Genomic DNA, 21,404 nt, shown 5'->3' with positions numbered 1-21,404 from the left:
ACTACTATAAAACAGACATGATGGATTAACAATGTAATTTGGGATTCAATGAGTTGGATAAACTAATTTTTCCCTTTAAAAAAATCCAATTTAGGGTCATTAAACCTGTCATATATTTCCTTCTGCAGGGAAAAAAAAATGTTTATTGCTTTGTGGGAGTTCTTCTATGGGCACTTTTTTCGATTTTGGATGAAATGGCTCTTACGACAGATGACTGGAAAATGTGAATTGCAGCGAATTTTTGATACCTATGTAGGTGCACAAAGGACGCACAGGATAGGTAATGTTTTTCAAAAAAGAATGATTAAAAATGAACAAGATTCTGTTTTTCTCAGTACTGATCGTGACAGATGCTCTTGCATATCGTGATCAAATCACTTAATCTGTTTCATGATCTTTGAATCCTTCTCACTCTAAAACTGATTTTATGGAAAAAGAAACAATTATTTAATTCATCAGTAAATTTTAGATTATACTTGCAACCTACTTTCTAGAAAAAAAAAAATCTCTCTACTGCTATCACCCCTTTGAAATTTTCACTTAAGTAAAGGGGATCCATTTTTACATTCAGCATCCTTCAGTCTTAATTTCTCAATGCAGTTCATGAAAGAACAATCTGGTAATCCCTGAGAAAGATCATTAGACTGGAAATCTGCTCTGTCATACTGTGTAGCCAATAGCCACATGTGGCTGTTGAACACTTGAAATGTGATTGGTTTGAATTGAGATGTGCAGAGGTATGAAATACATGCTGGATTTCAAAGACTGTGTGAACAAAGAATGTAAAGGTGTCTCACTAATAATTGTTTATATTCATTGTATGTTGAAGTGATAATATTTTGGATCTTTGGGTTAAAATATATTAATGTTACTTTTATTAGTGTCTGTTACTCTTATATGGCTACTAGAAAATGTTAAGATGTAAATGTTAAATGTGAACATACATGGTTCACATTTGGGCTTGCATTATATTTCTGTTGAACAGTGCTGCTCTTTAACCTTCTAAAATTGATCAGCTTTCCATGCTAAATTGAAAATATTACTTTAAATTAGAACACAGATGAGTGAGAAGTGTGACTGAGGTCATTTCTCCTTGACCAGAGTAAGGCAGACCAGGGATGCACTGCACTTCATGCTCACGGTGTTAAATGGGAAAATCATGACTTAACCAAAACCTCTTTTGTGTTGAACAAGTGCGCTTCAACTAAGAAATCCACCCCTGTTAGATGTGAGCAGTGGGTGTTGGTAGCCAAGACAACAGGCAAAGAATGGCAGACGGTCAGGGAGGGAACCTCAGGGCATCTGGATAACTGAAGTTTAATTACTTCCTAAGATTTTTCACAAATTTCTGACTGACTTAAATTCTTGCTTGATCTTAAGAGTTGCCCTTTTGACTACTCTGAAGAGAGCAAAGTACCTCTTGATAAGAAAAAAAATGTAAAAATTATTGTATCATCTAGAGCTATTAAAATAATTTGTTATTTTCTCAGTATTTATAATATTTGTTTATAGAGTAATTCACAAACAGTAAGTAATAATATTGTTTTGCTTCTTTTCAGAAAATTCCTTGACATACTCCAAGAATAAGGTAGGATCATATCAAGGTAATAATTCTAGAAAATTAACTTGGAGATACTTTTTCTTTAAAAGAATGTCTTAGTTTTAGAGTTAATTATTTTTAGTGTGCTACTAGAAGAGTCTTTGCTGTAAAGAGTATTGTGTGAAGTTTTCCCACTTAAGAAGTAGTATTCTATTTTTTAAAACACTTTTTTCTCTTTGTGTGTGTGAGGAGGGGGGGAGCGTACAATACTTGTCACAAAGAAGTATTTGAATAATTTGTTCTGTTTTGAGGTTTTGCTTGTTTATCTTACCTCAAAACTTGATAACTTGTGGGAAAGCAAAGTGTTTAGGGGGAAAGCCTTCTCATAGATTGTGTCCTTAGGATAGGTTTGGATAGTTATTTGGGTTTTCAATAGAAAACCTTTTGATCCAAAATAAGCCACTTTTTATTACTCATGCTATTGATTAGTCAGCTACTGCTGTATTGCTGTGGTTTAGTCTCTAAGTTGTGTCCAGCTCTTTGTGACCTCATGGACTGTAGCACACCAGGCTCCTCAGTCTTCCACTATCTCCACAGTTTGCTCAAATTCATGTCCATCAAGTCAGTGATGCTATCCAACCATCATCCTCTGCCACCCACTTCTCATTTTGTCTTCACTCTTTCCCAGCATCAGAGTATTTTCCAGTGAGTTGGCTCTTCGCATCAGGTGGCCAAAGTATTTGAACTTCAGCATCAGTCCTTCCAATGAGTATTCAGGGTTGATTTCCTTTAGGATTAACTGCCTTGATCTGCTTGCATTCCAAGGGACTCTTCTAAGAGTCTTCTGTGTAACAGACTTATAAAATCTCAGTGACATATACCAAAGTTAGTTATTTCTTATTCATATATCTGTGGGCCGACTAGACAGGCTCTTCCTCAAGCTGGTGCCAAGTTCAGGTCTGTTCCAGTTATCTCATTCTGGGATCCAGATTGAAAAGAATCCACATTGATTCATAGTAAATCGTTGGAGCTCCAACCACACAAATATATTTTAAGTTTTCTCGTGTCATGTGTCATTAACATGCCTAGAATAAGTTACATGGCCAAGCCCAAGTGAAGGGATGGAGAAATACATTCTGCTCACCATAAAGCCATGTTAGACATGTGGGTATATAATTCAGTTACATGGGAATGAAAAATAGGGGCCGATTATTCAGTCTAACACATGCTATACTTCCCTATAGTAGTTCACAGTTTTTTTCCTCTGTATATAGATTAGTTGGTGTGGCATAGGTAGAGTGTGGGTCATCTAGATTCTTGTTTGAGTAACATCAGATCAGATCAGATCAGATCAGTTGCTCAGTCGTGTCCGACTCTTTGCGACCCCATGAATCGCAGCACGCCAGGCCTCCCTGTCCATCACCAACTCCCGGAGTTCACTGAGACTCACGTCTATAGAGTCAGGGATGCCATCCAGCCATCTCATCCTTTGTCGTCCCCTTCTCCTCCTGCCCCCAATCCCTCCCAGCATCAGAGTCTTTTCCAATGAGTCAACTCTTCGCATGAGGTGGCCAAAGTACTGGAGTTTCAGCTTCAACATCATTCCTTCCAAAGAAATCCCAGGGCTGATCTCCTTCAGAATGGACCGGTTGGATCTCCTTGCAGTCCAAGGGACTCTCAAGAGTCTTCTCCAACACCACACAGTTCAAAAGCATCAATTTTTCGGCGCTCAGCCTTCTTCACAGTCCAACTTTCACATCCATACGTGACCACAGGAAGAACCATAGCCTTGACTAGACGGACCTTAGTTGGCAAAATAATGTCTCTGCTTTTGAATATGCCATCTAGGTTGGTCATAACTTTCCTTCCAAGGAGTAAGCGTCTTTTAATTTCATGGCTGCAGTCACCATCTGCAGTGATTTTGGAGCCCAGAAAAATAAAGCCTGACACTGTTTCCACTGTTTCCCCATCTGTTTCCCATGAAGTGGTGGGACTGGATGCCATGATCTTCGTTTTCTGAGTGTTGAGCTTTAAGCCAACTTTTTCACTCTCCACTTTCACTTTCATCAAGAGGCTTTTGAGTTCCTCCTCACTTTCTGCCATAAGGGTGGTGTCATCTGCACACCTGAGGTTATTGATATTTCTCCCAGCAATCTTGATTCCAGTTTGTGTTTCTTCCAGTCCAGCGTTTCTCATGATGTGCTCTGCATAAAAGTTAAATAAACAGGATGACAATATACAGCCTTGACGAACTCCTTTTCCTATTTGGAACCAGTCTGTTGTTCCATGTCCAGTTCTAACTGTTGCTTCCTGACCTGCATACAAATTTCTCAAGAGGCAGATCAGGTGGTCTGGTATTCCCATCTCTTTCAGAATTTTCCACAGTTTATTGTGCTCCACACAGTCAAAGGCTTTGGCATAGTCAATAAAGCAGAAATAGATGTTTTTCTGGAACTCTCTTGCTTTTTCCATGATCCAGCAGATGTTGGCAATTTGTAAGTGGATCACAACAAACTGTGGAAAATTCTGAAAGAGATGGGAATACGAGACCACCTGACCTGCCTCCTAAGAAATCTATATGCAGGTCAAGAAGCAACAGTTAGAACTGGACATGGAACAATAGATTGGTTCCATATCGGGAAAGGAGTATGTCAAGGCTGTATATTGTCACTCTGCTTATTTAACTTATGTGCAGAGTATATCATGCGAAATGCAGGGCTGGAGGAAGCACAAGCTGGAATCAAGATTGCCTGGAGAAATACCAATAACCTCAGATATGCAGATGATATCACCCTTATGGCTGAAAGTGAAGAAGAATTAAATAGCCTCTTGATGAAAGTGAAAGAGGAGAGTGAAAAGTTGGCTTAAAACTCAACATTCAGAAAACTAAGATCATGGCATCTGGTTCTATCACTTCGTGGCAAATAGATGGGGAAACAGTGGAAACAGTGGGAGACTATTTTTTGGGGCTCCAAAATCACTGCAGATGGTGACCACAGCCATGAAATTAAAAGATGCTTGCTCCTTGGAAGAAAAGCTATGATGAACCTAGACAGCATATTAGAAAGCAGAGACATTATTTTGCCAACAAAGGTTCTTCTAGTCAAAGCTATGGTTTTTCCAGTAGTCATGTATGGATGTTAGAGTTGGACTATAAAGAAAGCTGAGCACCGAAGAATTGATGCTTTTGAATTGTGGTGTTGGAGAAGACTCTTGAGAGTCCCTTGGACTGCAAGGAGATCCAACCAGTCAATCCTGAAGGAAATCAGTCCTGGGTGTTCATTGGAAGGACTGATACTGAAGCTGAAGCTCCAATACTTTGGCCATCTGATGTGAAGAACTGACTCATTTGAAAAGATCCTGATGCTGCGAAAGTTTGAAGGTGGGAGGACAAGAGGATGACAGAGGATGAGATGGTTGGATGCCATCACCGATTCAATGGACATGAGTTTGAGTAAGCTTCAGGAGTTGGTGATGGACAGGGAAGCCTGGTGTGTTACAGTCCATGGGATTGCAGAGTCAGACACGACTGAGCAACTTCACTGTCACTATACATCTCTAACTTTTTTAGATATTCATATATGTTTGTATTTGGTCGTGATGTACAGTGTGGATCTAGAGTTTAGGGTCAAACAATGTTGACTTTCTACTAGTGTCTAATGATACTGATATGAGTACCTGATTCATGCCAGAAAGAAAATGGACACTGTTGAATGTTGCAAACTTATCAGTTAAGTTCTGGAGAGTGACCTATAAAATAGGTGCTTTACTGATATAGTCTTTTATTTATAAATGGTCAGTATAACTCATACATGAATGAATATTGTGGGGAGCAGTGCAGAGTCCTACCTTTTTGTTCAGAATCTTACAGAATCTTATTTTGTTCAGAATCTTTTTCTCTCCTTCTTTAATAAGACTGTAGGGATCTAGAGTGTTACCAAATTGCTGATTCTAAAAATTTGTTTATACCTATCTACCCATATAGTTCCTTTAATAACTTGGAACACAATTTTATGAAGTAATAACATCATAAATTGTAGATGAACATCTGGAGAGATTCTGGAACTGGGAACTCTATTTCACAGATCTGTCTCTGTAACTATTATTACTAAAATTGATTTTAACATTTTCAGTCATGGAATTTGCTAGTGGGATTTCATGTGTTGTAAAATTATGCCCGAATTAAGTGAGACTGTATATAAGATGTTACTTTTTAAGAACTCTAGAGCCTTAGTCAAGTCCTTGAGCAAAGATTTGAGTGATTGCTATATGTTCAACATTCCATCAGGGTCTTTGGGATACAAAACAGTAAGTAAAAAACAAAATCTAATGTAATTATAAACAGGCATCTGGAGATGTAAGAGGTAAGGTGGGCAGAGGTGAAGTGTCTGGAGGCTTTAAGGTAGTAGTTGCAAGTTTAAAGAAAATAAGATGTTCGTTATCTTTTATCTCCTTTACTGGCTACTAAAGTTCACTAGAGAACTACACATTAAAATTGTATTCTTATGATTTTATTATTTGAAAATTGCTAATTGTGTTTTCAAGAGCATACTAAAAAGAAATGGTCAACAAGTGGGTGCTTAAATTAAATCACAGGAGCTTTGTTTTCTTGAAGTTTTAAATCCAGCGTAACTTGTCAATAAGCTAATGGGCGAAGTCTCATCAGTTTAGACATACAATTTATGGTGTGTGTTGTATCTCATTTGTTTACTTCATTTATCCATACTTTGTAGAGTAAAATTGACTTCTGATTTTGTGGTATTTCCATTAACTTGCTCTACTTTTTTATTTCTATGAAAAAAGTCTAAGTTCAGATTCTGTCACTTCCTTTGACTTTGTGCAAGTTACTCATTGTAAAAGGAAGGTATTAATATCCACATGGTTGTTTTAAGACTAGAGATGTTAATATGGAAGCAGTAATATATAAAAATAATAATGTTTTTAAAGTCAGTGAATGTAACTTGCCACATTAACAAAGTAAATCAGAAAAATATGGTCATTTCAGTAGATATTAAAAAAACTGTTTTGACAGAACTTAATACCCATTCATGATCAAAAACAGTCAACCAACTAGGAATAAAAGGAACTTTATCGTCATATTAAAGGCTGGCATGGTATGCAACACTGAAATATTGAATGCTCTGCACGTTCAGTTGGGAAAAAATGAGGATGTTTACTCTCCTTTTATCCAGCATTTGCTGGAAGACCTAAGCAGTGCAGTAAGGCAAAGAAAATAAATCTAAGACATAATGAGTGAAAAGAAATAAACTGTCTTTATTAACAGATGGCATAGTTTATGAGTATAGAAAATCCTAAGAAATCTAAAAATTACTGGCATTATTAGTAAATGAATTTAGCAATGTCCTAGGACATAGTATGTTTCTGTATGTTAACATAAACTTCTTAGAAACAAAAAAGAGAATAATTCCACTTACAGTAGCATATACTTGGATAAATTTAATGAAACCTGTGTAAGACTTCCACATTACAACTCCTTTTCCTGAGAAAACTTAAAATGGAAAGATATACTGTATTCATCAATTAGAAGAGTCAATATTGTTATGATGCCAATCCCCAAACTGACCTGTGGATTCAATGCAATTCCAGTCAAAATCCCAGCAAGTTATTTTTGAAGGGAGTGACAAGCTCATTTAAAGTTGATAGAGTTTTAAGGGACCTAGTATAGCCCAAATAGTCTTCTCAAAGAACAAAGTTAAAGGACATATACTGTCTGACTTCCAAGACTTTCTAAGCAAAGAGATAAATATAACAGGTGAGACAACAGAAATAGGCCATATGTAACTTTTAAAAAGAATACTAAAGCAATTCAGTGAGATCAGGAAAGTATTGGAAAACCAGTAAAGTGCAGGAACAACTGGAACCAAATTGGGAGGGTCAGGGGTGGGGAGGCTCCTATCACTCTCTTCTTGTGAAAATTAATTTGATATGGACTTTAGACCTATATTTAAAATGTTAAGCCTTCTCAAAGAAACCATAGGAGAATATGCATCTTCTACCATGGGTTAAGCAGAAGTTTCTTTTAGAGAAGACATAGCATTACCATTTAAGAAAAAAATCAAAAAATTAGACTTCATCAGAATAAAAACTACTTATCAAAAATGCCTTTAAGAAATGAATTGGCAAGCCACACAGAAAACATTTACAGCACATATATCTGATTAAGGACTTATATCCAGTAAAGAACTTTTTAGAACTCAGTAATAAAAAGCACAATTGCCCTTTTGAAAATGCTCCTTTTTTTCCCCAGCTATAAGAGATTTTTCTCATACAGCTTTCTTTCACACAAATAGGTTTTACAGAAAGCTACACTTGTTGTTCAGAGTGAAGTGGACAGATGTGTAGAAGATATAATGAAGGAAAAGAATATTAACCCTGAGAAGGATGCCAGGTGTGTGTTTTTACAGTATTCTCATTTATCGTGTGCTTACATCCTGTGAGGTTAAAGATCACACAAAGTTGTGAAACATGAGAGGTGAAAGGTTTGTGAAAATCATCCAATTCCGTCCTTACACTTTACTCAATGAGGAAGTGAGGTCGGGAGAGGTGAGTAGAAGGAGATCTGAAACCTGTATCTCTGGGTCCCAGGACTTCCCTGGTGGCTTAGACGGTAAAGTGTCTGCCTTCAATGTGGGAGACCCGGGTTCCATCTCTGGGTCGGGAAGATCTCCTGGAGGAGGAAATGGCAGCCCACTCTAGTACTCTTGCCTGGAAAATCCCATGGACGGAGGAGTCTGGTAGGCTACAGTCCATGGGGTGGCAAAGAGTCAGGCGTGACTGAGCGACGTCACTCCCTCACTCACTGGGTCCCAGTGCAGCAGTATTGTCAATTTACCGTCTGCCTTCCCTAAAATAGCTTACCATCACTTTCCCAAACTGAAATGTGACTTCAGCACCTGTGTCCTTCTTTGTCTTCCAAAATTCAGTTCCTCCACCCTCCTCCAGGAAGGTCGTCTGTTACACAATTAACCCATTGTCCTATAGTCACTGATCTGCTCTTGCTCCTCCCCAAATGAATTCTGAGTTCCATAAGAGAAGGACTTGACTTATTCCAGTTTTGTGTTCTCAGCACTAGTTTATTGAGATAGTAAATATTTAACAATTTTTTCTTCATTTGGTATTTTCTATGTGGATATTGAGGAAGGAGTCATTTGTTTAGGCTGAAACAGGGAAAGGTACAGGAGAGAACTGTGATGATAATTCCACAGAAGAGGGAACGTTTGAGCTGTACCTCATTGAGTGGGTTGGGGAGGACATTTCATGCAGAGAAGGAGGCTACAAGGTTGGGGAGGACATTTCATGCAGAGAAGGAGGCTACAAGGCACAGAGCCCTTGAGGATCTGGAAATGGTAGGGAGTCCTTTGCGGCCTGAGCGTTGGATAGACACAGAGCAGAGGCTGGAGAAGTGGGTGGGGTGCGAGGTCAGAGACACACGCAAGAAGGCTTACACGTCACACTGAAAACCTTGGATTTGTCCTCTGTTTTTTGTTTTTGTTTTTTTTTTTTAAGCGAACAAGCTGCATGATCAGATATGTATTTTAGGAAGATGGAGGGTAAATTTGAGGGTATAGGAGGCTGGTAGAAGGGATAAAGACAAAACAAGAAACTGAGTCATTTGGACAAGAGACGATGAAGCCATAAATATACCAGGTTAAACAGATATATGATGGGGGCTTTAAAGGACATTTCAGAGCCAGAAAGGATAAGGGCTCGGGGACCTTTTGATGTGTTTTTGATGGAGAGGAGGGTCAGAACTCGGAGCATTCTAGCTTGGGGAACTAGCTTAGTGATTCCATGAACAGATTGAGAGACTGAGTTGAGAAGGAGCATGCTTCTTCAGGGAAGATAAGCTGTTGTGTTCGGGAGAACTGGGAGAACCTGTCATGGCGGTGTGTGTTGTTTCATCCTTGGAAAACCAGGTCTGCTGTTAATATTGGGCAATAAAAATAGGGAAATGTGTGAGATTGCACAGAGAAAATGTGAAAAGAAGTGAACAAATGAAGGATTTGCACACTTTACGGTTTGCAGAGTTTGCTTTTCCTATGCAGCTTGCTCTCTTTCTAGGCCTTGTTCTATCTTACCGTACGTGATACTTTGTATAATGCTTTGTGTTTTCAGAGGCTCTTGATGCTTATTGTATGCAACTGAAAACTAGAAATTGCTTTCTAAATAGACATATGAACCACAAGCTATGGGAGGTGTTACTTTATTGTGGTAGGAAGGTATGTTTTTAAAAAATGATAATTTTTATCATTTTCAGTTTTAAAATCTGCATGAAGGCATGCTTACTACAGATATCTGGTTACAAACAGCTCTATTTGGATGTAGAAAGTGTGAGAAAAAAGCCGTATGATTCTGATAACCTGCAACATGAAAAGCTGCTTATCAAGGTAAGTTTTTGGCATTTTGTATTTTGAGTGACACTGGAAAATAAATCAGTCTTAAGATAGTAAGGCCTGTGTACAATGTCTAGAGGCTTACACAGCTATCTGATTTCTTTGCCTCTTAGAAAATGTAATCATCCTGGTGAAAGATTTTTCATTAACTATTTTTGTAATTTTCTGATAAGAATCAATAAGATATTCAAATTTAATTTTAATTTTTTTTAATTCTGAAATAAATCATAAACTTAAAAAGGGAGATCTTTTCAACTGAGAAGTGAGTCCACAAGCTTCAGACGTTTTTCCCCCTTAAGTTTTATAGAATTCCTTATAAAAATTAGGCATTTTTTCAGCTTCCTCTCAAACTGTGAACACGGAGGTCCCTTTTCAGATCATTATATCAGATCTTTGGGGATTTATGAAACATGCTGAATATTGCCACAATAGATTTAAAAATTAAGGGAGTAAAGAAATTTACTTAGAACCTTCCTATTATTTCTGGAGTAGAAGTATATAAGGCCGGTGTGGTGCCAAAATGAGAGATTAGACCTGGAGCAAGCTTTCCAAGTCATCTGCTTTAGTACCTGTCTTTGAGGGATGAGTTTAATTCTGGGGCCTAGAGAAGATGAAGTCATTTGCTTCGGGAAGGTCTTAGAAGGATGAGTTCTGAAACAGAAATGAGTCACCTGCCCATCCACTTCACCTATTCTGATTGTATTTTTTAATGTTTAAAGTTAGGGAAGACAGCACAGAGCACCTGGTGTTTGGTTATAAACTAAACGTGCTGTGGAAAGAGACGTCATTCCAGTAAGCGGGTATCTAAGTAACAGTGAGAGACAAGTCTAAAAACAACACTTTTTCCTTGTTTTCAGAAAGAGTATAAATATGCACTTCACCGAACTTTAAAAATAAAACTTGGTTTTGGCAGAGCATAATAAAACTACTCAAAGGACTTTTGCTGCGGGTTGAGTTTCTATATTTCAGGTGTTAGCATAGTTAGTGCCTGGCACTCACTGAGGCTGGACTGCTCTTTATAACCTTCTCATCATCATTATTCCCGTAACCTCAGACCCTCTCTACACTGTATCTTCTCTTTAGAGGAGTAAGACCCAAGTCCTAGCATTTTAGTCAGGGGAATATTCATCTTGGTGATTCATCATGAAACTTACCGAAAGGTGAAGAGCCAGTGGCTGGCAGTGAATCACCCAGCCTCACAGAAACTCAGCAGGGTCAGGGGCTGAGGAGATCCATGCCTCTAAGTGCAATCTAAGGGCCACCTTCTCTAAAGGTAACCAGTGTTTTAACGTTTGGAATCCAGAGTTCCACGTTGGCCTATGAAATCACAATCTCCAGGGGTGAAACCCAGAAATTTGATATTTACACAGAGTAAGTGTTGAGTATTAGCGGTCTTACCTTGTCTCTCACCGCATCGTTGTGGGCCTCACTCTTGGCGTAATCAAATGCTTGCTGAGCTCACGGAGAGACGCTAAGGTGAGCAGATGCATGTGTTAGTGATGAGAGGAGGGACCAGAGAAAACCCAGTCTGATGACTGTATTAGCTTCAGGGCCAGAGTCCTGACCCTGTCTTACAGTAAGGTCACAAAGTCTTCACATTTCATTCTAGGTAACAGGATACTCCTTTCATTAGGAGTCCTTTACTCAACAATGCCTGAAATGATAGTGAAATGGAAAAAAAAATGCAAGTATTTCTGTTTTGCAAGTTTTCACAAACTTTCTTATCAACTTTTGTAAGTCTGTTTTGTTTGATGACTTGTGGTGTTGAATTTGGAAAATGACTGATTTTTTTTTTTTTAACTTTAGTTTGCATTGATTAGTTTGTTGCTATCCAATAGTTGATAGCTGTTCTTAAATCCTCAGTCTTGAGGAATATATTTACTTACAAACAAGTCATACTTTTTTCTTTTAAAATTATGAAAATTTGTAAAAATAATGTTATTGGTATTGTTTCTCCATGATCCCCTCCCTATCTCAGACTTGTATTCTTTCTGACTAGGGACTAATCACCCGCCATTAGAATAAAGCCTACTTAAGAATATAGTGTTTGAGGGAAGGGCCAAGTGCCTAGGACTGTGTTCTTCTCAAGGAAGCAGTTTACCAAGTCTAGTGTATATGTATTACTTAGTAAGTAAAGCCATCTTATTGTTTCAGATTTCTGTGTATTTGTTACCTTTTCAAAATCTGTCGTTCTTTATATCAGTCTTTTACATTGGAATAAATGTGCTACATTTTTTAGGATAACTGAAATGTTCTCTAAAGTCTTTGTTGAGCCTGTGATTTGTCTACAAAAGTAGTTTAATTGAAAGCATTCAGTTTACCAGTATGTCAGCTGCGAGAAGGAAAATGTCTTGGTAATTAAGAGCATCACTATTGTTTGTAATATGGAAGCATGTTTATACAGCTTTGGAATCTACTAATGCCCACGAAAAAGTTGAAGGCTAGAATCTCCAAGCAGTGGGCTGACATTGGTTTCCAGGGTGACGATCCCAAAACAGACTTCAGAGGCATGGGCATACTTGGATTAATCAATCTTGTGTAAGTGAAAATAAACTTTCTTTTCTTCTCTAAATGAAATTCCATGTAATCTCCAATCTTGTTAAGATTTAGTAAGAATTAATCTGGTTGTTTCATACTATCTCTGAATTTTAGTAGCTGCTGTGCTATTAGTATTTACTAATATGCTGGCAAAAATTTGAATATGTTGACCATATGCTTTGTCTGTGTGTGTGTGTGTGTGTGTGTGTGTGTGTATGATTTCTTTACTTACCAACTTTTCCTCTTTCTCTTCCTACCTTTCTGATACCGTTTAAGGAATTGTATGTACTCTTTTTATCCTTTTGCCTCTTCCTTCTTGGCTCTCTGATTCCATTTTAGGAAATATAAGCACACAAGATGAAAATAAAGTCTCTTCACACTTATTCTTCACCATCTGTGACAAGTGATCTAAATCCCTGACCTTTCAGAGCCTATATGAATTCTCTCTTGTTTTTCTTTTTTAATATTTATGCTTGGGCATATATGTGAAATCTCAAAATATGTAACTAAAGTCAGAATTGATAACCAACTCTACTTTAGAAATTAACCTGGAAGATTAATATGTATATGAATGTGCAGATGGAGATATTTTAGTGTTTGGGCCTGTCCTTGAGTAGTGATTTATAGGCTTATAAAATGCCTAGGGTGAGAACCCTAACCATAACAAAGTTCATATAATTGTTACTGTGAAAGAATTATTCCCCAAACTGAGCTAATTTATGTTAATATTGAGAAAAAATATCTAGATCAATATGGATAAGGCTATTTGGGAGGAAAATAGAAGATATAGTAGGGCTTTGATATTTACAGTTTTTTTTCCAGTAACAAAAGTATTTAATTTTCTGTAATACCTAAATTTATGAGTAGGAAAGTTACCTATATGTCTACTTTTCAAAAATAAAGCACAAAAGTCTGAAAAATAATGATAATAATTACAAAAAATGAGATTGCCAATTTTTCACTTTGATAAACAGAAACTTGAATTTAAGTAGAATAAATGCAGTTTGTTTTCACTTGGGAAAATTCTAAAATATTTTAAAATTTATTATTGTTCAGAACATGTAGATCTTTTGTTTTTAGCCTTTAAAGTCCATCTTTTTTTCTTGGTACTTGTAAACTACACAGATAATTGGAGTTCAGTTAGATACACATTCTTCTGATGTTTCCTTTCTTAACTTTTGCTGAATAACCTTGCTTTTGGCTTATTTCCTCAGAAATCAAGATTTTCAACGCTTTTCAGAAGATAATTTAGCTTAAAACTTAAATAATTTAATAGGATTTGATTCAGTTCTGTGGTAAGGGATTCTGATAGATCTTTAAATAATTTGCAGATATTTTTACTCTATTTAGAGCTAATAGCTACTAATTTGAAAAATGACCAAGATCCAGATATATTGTTTGATGGCCAATGATGTACTAGAAATGGTTGAAAATATAAAATTAGCTCTGACTTCTCTATAAGGTTTGGTCTATAAGAACTCAAAAGAGGTTGCATTGGTACTCACCAACAGGATGTATGAGCCTTTATATATTTCTCTTCTGTATCTGCTAATACTTCTGTTTTATGGCCAGTATTTTAGTTATACCACTCATCAAGGAGGGTTTTGTTTTTGTTTGGTTTTTAAGCAAAAGGAAGGCTATTGACTTTCTTCTGATTGCATTGACAATGGCATTAAGCAGTACAGACTTAAGTCACAAGAGAAGGAATGAACTCAGGTGAAAGGAAGTGTCCCAAGAGGTAGACAGTGACTATTTTATAAGAAATGTGGAACAGACAGAATTCTAGATTTTCCTTAAGATAGATTTAAAAAATCTCTTGTTGGATCATTTTTTTGTCAAATACTTCAAAATCTAGCAAAGGACCCATATCCTATACTAGATAGGCCTGATGGCTCAGAATTAAGTTTTGATTGAGAAGCATCTCAGAGTCACTAAAGGATTTGAGATGGAGATTGGGGTACTTTTGGCAATAGGACTGTCATTTTGACAGTAGCTTTTAAAATTGCTTCTGGGTATCTTCAGTTTGAATGGCATGTTAATTTTGTTATTTTTCTTAAACCTTTTCAGATATTTCAGTGAAAATTACACCAGTGAAGCTCATCAGATTCTTTCCCGTTCAAATCATCCAAAATTAGGGTAAGCTGGATATATTAAAGAAACTGTAAACTCTTGAATTCAAGTTAATTAGAAGATCTGAATTTGAAAGTATTTCAGGGTATTTTTCTAAATTATTTTAGTTAATAAGAACTTTATAAATAATACTGCATGACATTATTTTAATATATGTGATCATAAACTGATTTTGTATGTATTTCAGTTATTTTTATCACAAGATATAGTTTATCTATAAAACGAAAATAAGGACCTTTTAAAATTTTTCTGAGGAAGATTTGAAAATGGGAATGGGAAATGGCTTTGAAATAGGAATAGAAAAATGAGAAATAACTTTGAAACTTGTGAAGTGAAATGTAAATTGACATTATTAGCTTTGTTGTTGTTCGGTTGCTAAGTTGTGTCTGATTCTTTGCAGTTATTAGCTTTATCATTATTTATTTTTATATTTCAATGATACCTATCTTTGAAAAAGCATTATATTGATAACAGTATTACATCATAAAAATAAATACCCTGATAATGGAGAAACTGTCAGATTACCCAGTGTATTTTAGAAATCAATGAGGGTGTATGTAGTACTCTCTTGGATATTTTAAAAAGGATTTTGGTTTTAGATATTCATGTGACCAGAGCTTTATTTTCATGTTTTAGATTAGATCCAGAAAATCAATAGGCTCTGAAGAACAAAAATGTTTAATCAATTCTGGTTTACTTTCTTAATATGTAGAACTTATTTTAAAATCAATACTGTGTTAGAAATTAATCAGAGTAACATTTTACTAATTCCTTGCATAGTTTAAAATTTACTGTATGAACTATTTGGCTAGCTGGGATAACTGGTAATGTTTCTGACATAGGTATTCTTATGCAATAGTTGGAATCAATCTTACAGAGATGGCTTACAGCTTACTGAAGAGTGAAGCTTTGAAGTTTCACCTCTACAACTTTGTTCCTGGTATACCAACAATGGAACACTTTCACCAGTTTTATTGTGAGTATTGAAATGACTTAAAAGTAGATATTTCTAAGAAAAATTTTAAATCCTTAGTAAAGTGTATATATATATACATATATGTACACACTTAGTATATAATATTAAATATGTAATATATACTACCTTGATCAAATATATAATGTGTATTTGTCATTTTACTATTTAGTATCTCTGAAAAACAAGATAATGGAATATGGGTTTCTAAGAGTATTTTGTACTTCGGTTTATATATTTGCTGATGTAAAAAATTCACTGAGGCAGTTTTTTGACATGTATGCAAATTTAGTATTTATGCAGTTTCTCTGTAGACATTCATTTTCCAGTCAACTATAGATGAATTTTTCTTCTTATGTAGTGGTTAATGAATGCTGTTGAATCAAGGACAGATATCATTTGGTTACTCTTGTAAGGAAGTTTAAAGGAATGTTTCACACGCACACACTCCTTATTTCAAGACCAGGTTTTTTGTGTTAGGTTGGGGCTATCTAGTAACTCTTCCTAACAGTTAGGTAACAGTCATGTAACAGTTGTAACTGTTCCTTTAACTTTTATTTTAATGATATTTGAATCTTGAAGGTTTAATGTGAATAAACGCATCTTCTGAAGATACTGCTCAGAAGCAAAGAATTCAGATTTAGCCTGGCTTCATACTCCTTTTTCTTGATCTTTTTGTATCTTTAGATAGGATATAGGTTATAGGAAACTACTTAGATACTAAGGGCCCAGATCATAACATCTTCATCCATTCTCAAAGGAGTCATCCAGGTCTCCATTGCCATACCCTCCCCTGCCTTTACTAATCCCTAATTTCCAGGTTTGTCTCCTTCCTGAATTTCTCTTGAATTTGTCCACCTATTTCTGTCCCATTGGAACTGTAATGTTACTTTGTTCCTAGGTTACTGTCATAGCCTTTTCCCTAGTCTTTCAGTCATGACCCTCTTCTAGATGTCCACATTTGAAAATACAGTTATTTAAAATGAAAATATAGTTGTTTTCTTTCATCTTGTTACTGAAAAACTGTTTTTCCCTCCTCTAGTCTTGTTTAGTTTCTTCTCCTAAATCTCTCATTGACTTTTTGCAAAGGGCTGGAACTCCTGGGACTTGGCCAGCTGTTTCCAGATTACTTGTCTTCTCTATGAATATATGCTTGTGTAATGCTGCTTGTTGAACACAAAAAAGAGTAGCAAAATAAACAACCGAAAAACTACCCCCCTCAGCATTTTACCATATTTAAGTAAATGTGTTAGAGTGATAAGTGGGAATGCAGTACAAAATGAACTCTGTCCAGTATTCCCCCACAGAGGGGTAACTGGAACATCTTCGGATAGCGTTGCTTACAGTGCTTTCAGTACCAGCATCTTCTTTGGCTCCTGACTAGGAAGATCATCAAAGTAATACGTGAGGTGGCAAAGTCGTTACAGGACCTTCTCAGTTGTTTTGTTTCTATCAGTCAGATCCATAAGACCTGTGGATCATCCAGGAAGCAGAGAAGCTAATGTTTTTCAAATTTCTTGAAACATTTAAAGCAAACACACACACATAAAGACACACATATACTCATCTTTTACACAGAAGTTTCCCCCTCAGAATTGACTGTAATGTCTTAGTTAAGGTTCTGCTCTTATTCAGTTCAGTTCAGTCGCTCAGTCGTGACCCCATGAACCGCAGCACGCCAGGCTTCCCTGTCCATCACCAACTCCCGGAGTTTACTCAAACTCATGTCCATTGAGTTGGTGATGCCATCCAGCCATCTCATCCTCTGTCATCCCCTTCTCTTCCTGCCTTCAATCTGTCCCAGCATCAGGGTCTTTTCTAATGAGTCAGCTCTTCACATCAGGTGGGGAAGTATTGGAGTTTCAGCTTCAGCATCAGTCCTTCTAGTGAACTCCCAGGACTGATTTACTTTAGAATGAACTGGTTGGATCTCCTTGCAGTCCAAGGGACTCTCAAAGAGTCTTCTCCAACACCACAGTTCAAAAGCATCAGTTCTTCGGAACTCAACTTTCTTTATAGTCCAGCTCTCATCCATACATGACTACTAAAAAAACCATAGCTTTGACTAGAAGGACCTTTGTTGGCAAAGTAATGTCTCTGCTTTTTAATATGCTGTCTAGGGTGGTCATAACTTTTCTTCCAAGGAGCGAGCATCTTCTAATTTCATGGCTGCAGTCACCATCTGCAGTGATTTTGGAGCCCAAAAATAAAAAGTCTGTCACTGTTTCCACTGTTTCCCCATCTATTTGCCATGAAGTGATGGGACCAGATGCCAGGATCTTAGTTTTCTGAATGTAGAGTTTTAAGCCAACTTTTTCACTTTCACTTTCATCAAGAGGCTCTTTAGTTCTTCTTCACTTTCTGCCATAAGGGTGGTGTCATTTTCCTATCTGAGGTTATTGATATTTCTCCAGGAAATCTTGATTCCAGCTTGTGCTTAATCCAGTCCAGAATTTCTTATGATGTACTCTGCATATAAGTTAAACAAGCAGGGTGACAATATACAGCCTTGATGTACTCCTTTCCCGATCTGGAACGAGTCTGTTGTTCCATGTCCAGTTCTAACTATTGCTTCTTGACCTGCATACAGATTTCTCAAGAGGCAGGTCAGGTGGTCTGATATTCCCATCTCTTTAAGAATTTTCCACAGTTTGTTTTGATGCACAGTCAAAGGCTTTGGCATACTCAATAAAGCAGAAATAGATGTTTTTCTGGAACTCTCTTGCTTTTTCAATGACCCGGCAGATGTTGGCAATTTGATCTCTGGCTCCTCTGCCTTTTCTAAATCCAGCCTGAACATTTGGAAGTTCACGGTTCACATACTGTTAAAGTCTGGCTTGGAGAATTTTGAGCATTACTTTGCTAGCGTGTGAGATGAGTGTAATTGTGCAGTAGTTTCAGCATTCTTTGGCATTGCCTTTCTTTGGGATTGGAATGAAAACTGACCTTGTCCAGTCCTGTGGGCACTGCTGAGTTTTCCAAATTTGCTGGCATACTGAATGCAGCGCTTTCACAGCAGCATCTTTTAGGATTTGAAATAGCTCAACTGGAATTCCATCACTTCCACTAGCTTTGTTCGTAGTGATGCTTCCTAAGGCCCACTTGACTTCACATTCCAGAATGTCTGGCTCTAGGTAAGTGATCACATGGGTTATCTGGTCATGAAGATCTTTTTTGTATAGTTCTGTGTATTCTTGCCACCTCTTCTTAATATCTTCTGCTAGGTCCATACCATTTCTGTCCTTTATTGTGCCCATCTTTGCATGAAATGTTCTCTTGATATCTCTAATTTTCTTAAGCAATCTCTAGTCTTTCCCATTCTAGTGGGAAAGATCTCTAGGCTTTGTATTTCTTTCCACTGTTCACTGAGGAAGGCTTTCTTATCTCTTCTTGCTATTCTTTGGAACTCTGCATTCAAATGGTTATATCTTTCCTTTTCTCCTTTACCTTTCTCTTCTCTTCTTTTCATAGCTATTTGTAAGGCCTCCTAACACAACCATTTTGCATTTTTGCATTTGTTTTTCTTGGGGATGGTCTTGATCCCTGCCTCCTGTACAATGTCACAAACCTCCGTCCATAGTTCTTCAGGCACTCTATCAGATCTAATCCCTTGACTCTATTTTTCACTTTCACTGTATAAGCATAAGGGATTTGATTTAGGTCATACCTGAATGGTCTAGTGGTTTTCCATACTTTCTTCAATTTAAGTATGAATTTGGCAATAAGGAGTTCATGATCTGAGCCACAGTCAGCTTCCGGTCTTGTTTTTGCCGACTGTATAGAGCTTCTCTATCTTTGGAATATAATCAGTCTGATTTCAGTACTGGCCATCTGGTGATGTCCATGTGTAGAGTCTTCTCTTGTGTTGTTGGAAGAGGGTGTTTGCTATGCCCAGTGTGTTCTCTTGGCAAAACACTGTTAGCCTTTGCTCTGCTTCATTCTGTACTCCAAGGCCAAATTTGCCTGTTACTCCAGGTATCTCTTGACATCCTACTTTTGCATTCCAGTCCCCTATAATGCAAAAGTACATCTTTTTGGGGTGTTAGTTCTAGAAGGTCTTATAGGTCTTCATAGAACCATTCAACTTCAGTTTCTTCTGCATTAGTGGTTGGTGCGTAGACTTCGACTAATGTGATATTGAATGGTTTGCCTTGGAAACTAACAGAGATGATTCTGTTGTTTTTTAGATTACATCCAAGTACTGCATTTCGGACTATGCATGGCTACTCCATTTCTTCTAAGGGATTCTTGCCCACAATAGTAGATATAATGGTCATCTGAATTAAATTCACCCATTTCAGTCCATTTTAGTTCACTGATTCCTAGAATGTCTATGTTCACTCTTGCCATCGCCTGTTTCCCACTTCCAATTTGCCTTGATTCATTCCAGCAACATGCAGTATTGCTGATTACGCATTAGACTTTACTTCCATCACCAGTCACATCCACAACTCGTGTTGTTTTTGCTTTGGCTCTGTCTCTTCATTCTTTCTGGAGTTTTTTCTCCACTGATCTCCAGTAGCATTTTGGGCACCTACCAACCTGGGGAGTTCATCTTTCAGTGTCCTATATTTTTGCCTTTTCATACTGTTCATGGGGTTAAAGGGAACATGTCATGCAAAGATGGGCACAATAAAGGACAGAGATGGTATGGACCTAAGAGAAGCGGAAGATATTAAGAAGTGGCAAGAATACACAGAAGAACTGTACAAGAAAGATCTTCACAACCTAGATATTCACGATGGTGTGATCACTCACCTAGAGGCAGATATCCTGGAATGTGAAAGCAAGTGGGCCTTAGGAAGCATCACTACAAACAAAGCTAGTGAAGGTGATGGAATTCCAGTTGAGCTATTTCAAATCCTAAAAGATGATGCTGTGGAAGTGCTACATTCAATATGTCAGCAAATTTGGAAAACTCAGCAGTGCCCACAGGACTGGACAAGGTCAGTTTTCATTCCAATCCCAAAGAAAGGCAATGCCAAAGCATGCTGAAACTACCGCACAATTGCACTCATCTCACACGCTAGCAAAGTAATGCTCAAAATTCTCCAAGCCAGGCTTCAGCAATACGTGAACTGTGAACTTCCAGATGCTCAACTGGATTTAGAAAAGGCAGAGGAACCAGAGATCAAATTGCCAACATCTGCCGGGTCATTGAAAAAGCAAGAGAGTTCCAGAAAAACATCTATTTCTGCTTTATTGAATATGCCAAAGCCTTTGACTCTGTGGATCAAAACAAACTGTGGAAAATTCTTAAAGAGATGGGAATATCAGACCACCTGACCTGCCTCTTGAGAAATCTGTATGCAGCTCAGGAAGCAATAGTTAGAACTGGACATGGAACAACAGACTCGTTCCAGATCGGGAAAGGAGTACATCAAGGCTGTATATTGTCACCCTGCTTATTTAACTTATATGCAGAGTACATCATGAGAAATTCTGGACTGGATTAAGCACAAGCTGGAATCAAGATTTCCTGGAGAAATATCAATAACCTCAGATAGGAAAATGACACCACCCTTATGGCAGAAAGTGAAGAAGAACTAAAGAGCCTCTTGATGAAAGTGAAACTTAAAACTCAACATTTAAAAAACTAAGATCCTGGCATCTGGTCCCATCACTTCATGGCAAATAGCTGGGGAAACAGTGGCTGACTTTATTTTTTTGGCCTCCAGAATCACTGCAGATGGTGACTGCAGCCATGAAATTAAAAGATGCTTGGAAAGAAAGCTATGACCACCCTAGACAGCATATTAAAAAGCAGAGACATTACTTTGCCAACAAAGGTCCTTCTAGCCAAGGGTAT

General features: G+C 37.3%; 1 protein-coding gene across 2 annotated transcripts in view; it reads left to right on the top strand.

Annotated features, from left to right (window-relative positions):
• ELMOD2 (ELMO domain containing 2) overlaps positions 1–21,404 on the top strand; it is a 29,391-nt gene that overhangs the window by 1,122 nt on the left and 6,865 nt on the right. For both annotated transcript variants that reach the window (XM_070769085.1, XM_070769086.1), the window contains exons 2-8: positions 129–280; positions 1,560–1,588; positions 7,852–7,949; positions 9,819–9,948; positions 12,359–12,492; positions 14,560–14,628; positions 15,465–15,598. In XM_070769085.1, coding sequence (XP_070625186.1) covers positions 139–280; positions 1,560–1,588; positions 7,852–7,949; positions 9,819–9,948; positions 12,359–12,492; positions 14,560–14,628; positions 15,465–15,598 — 736 coding nt within the window. In that variant the 5' untranslated portion in view covers positions 129–138. The remainder of the gene's footprint in view (positions 1–128; positions 281–1,559; positions 1,589–7,851; positions 7,950–9,818; positions 9,949–12,358; positions 12,493–14,559; positions 14,629–15,464; positions 15,599–21,404) is intronic.

This window comes from Bos indicus, chromosome 17 (assembly GCF_029378745.1).
Source record: "Bos indicus isolate NIAB-ARS_2022 breed Sahiwal x Tharparkar chromosome 17, NIAB-ARS_B.indTharparkar_mat_pri_1.0, whole genome shotgun sequence".
In the NCBI taxonomy this organism is placed as follows: domain Eukaryota; kingdom Metazoa; phylum Chordata; class Mammalia; order Artiodactyla; family Bovidae; genus Bos; species Bos indicus.
Note: the sequence above shows the minus strand (reverse complement) of the source record. Positions and strands in the feature narration are given on the sequence as shown.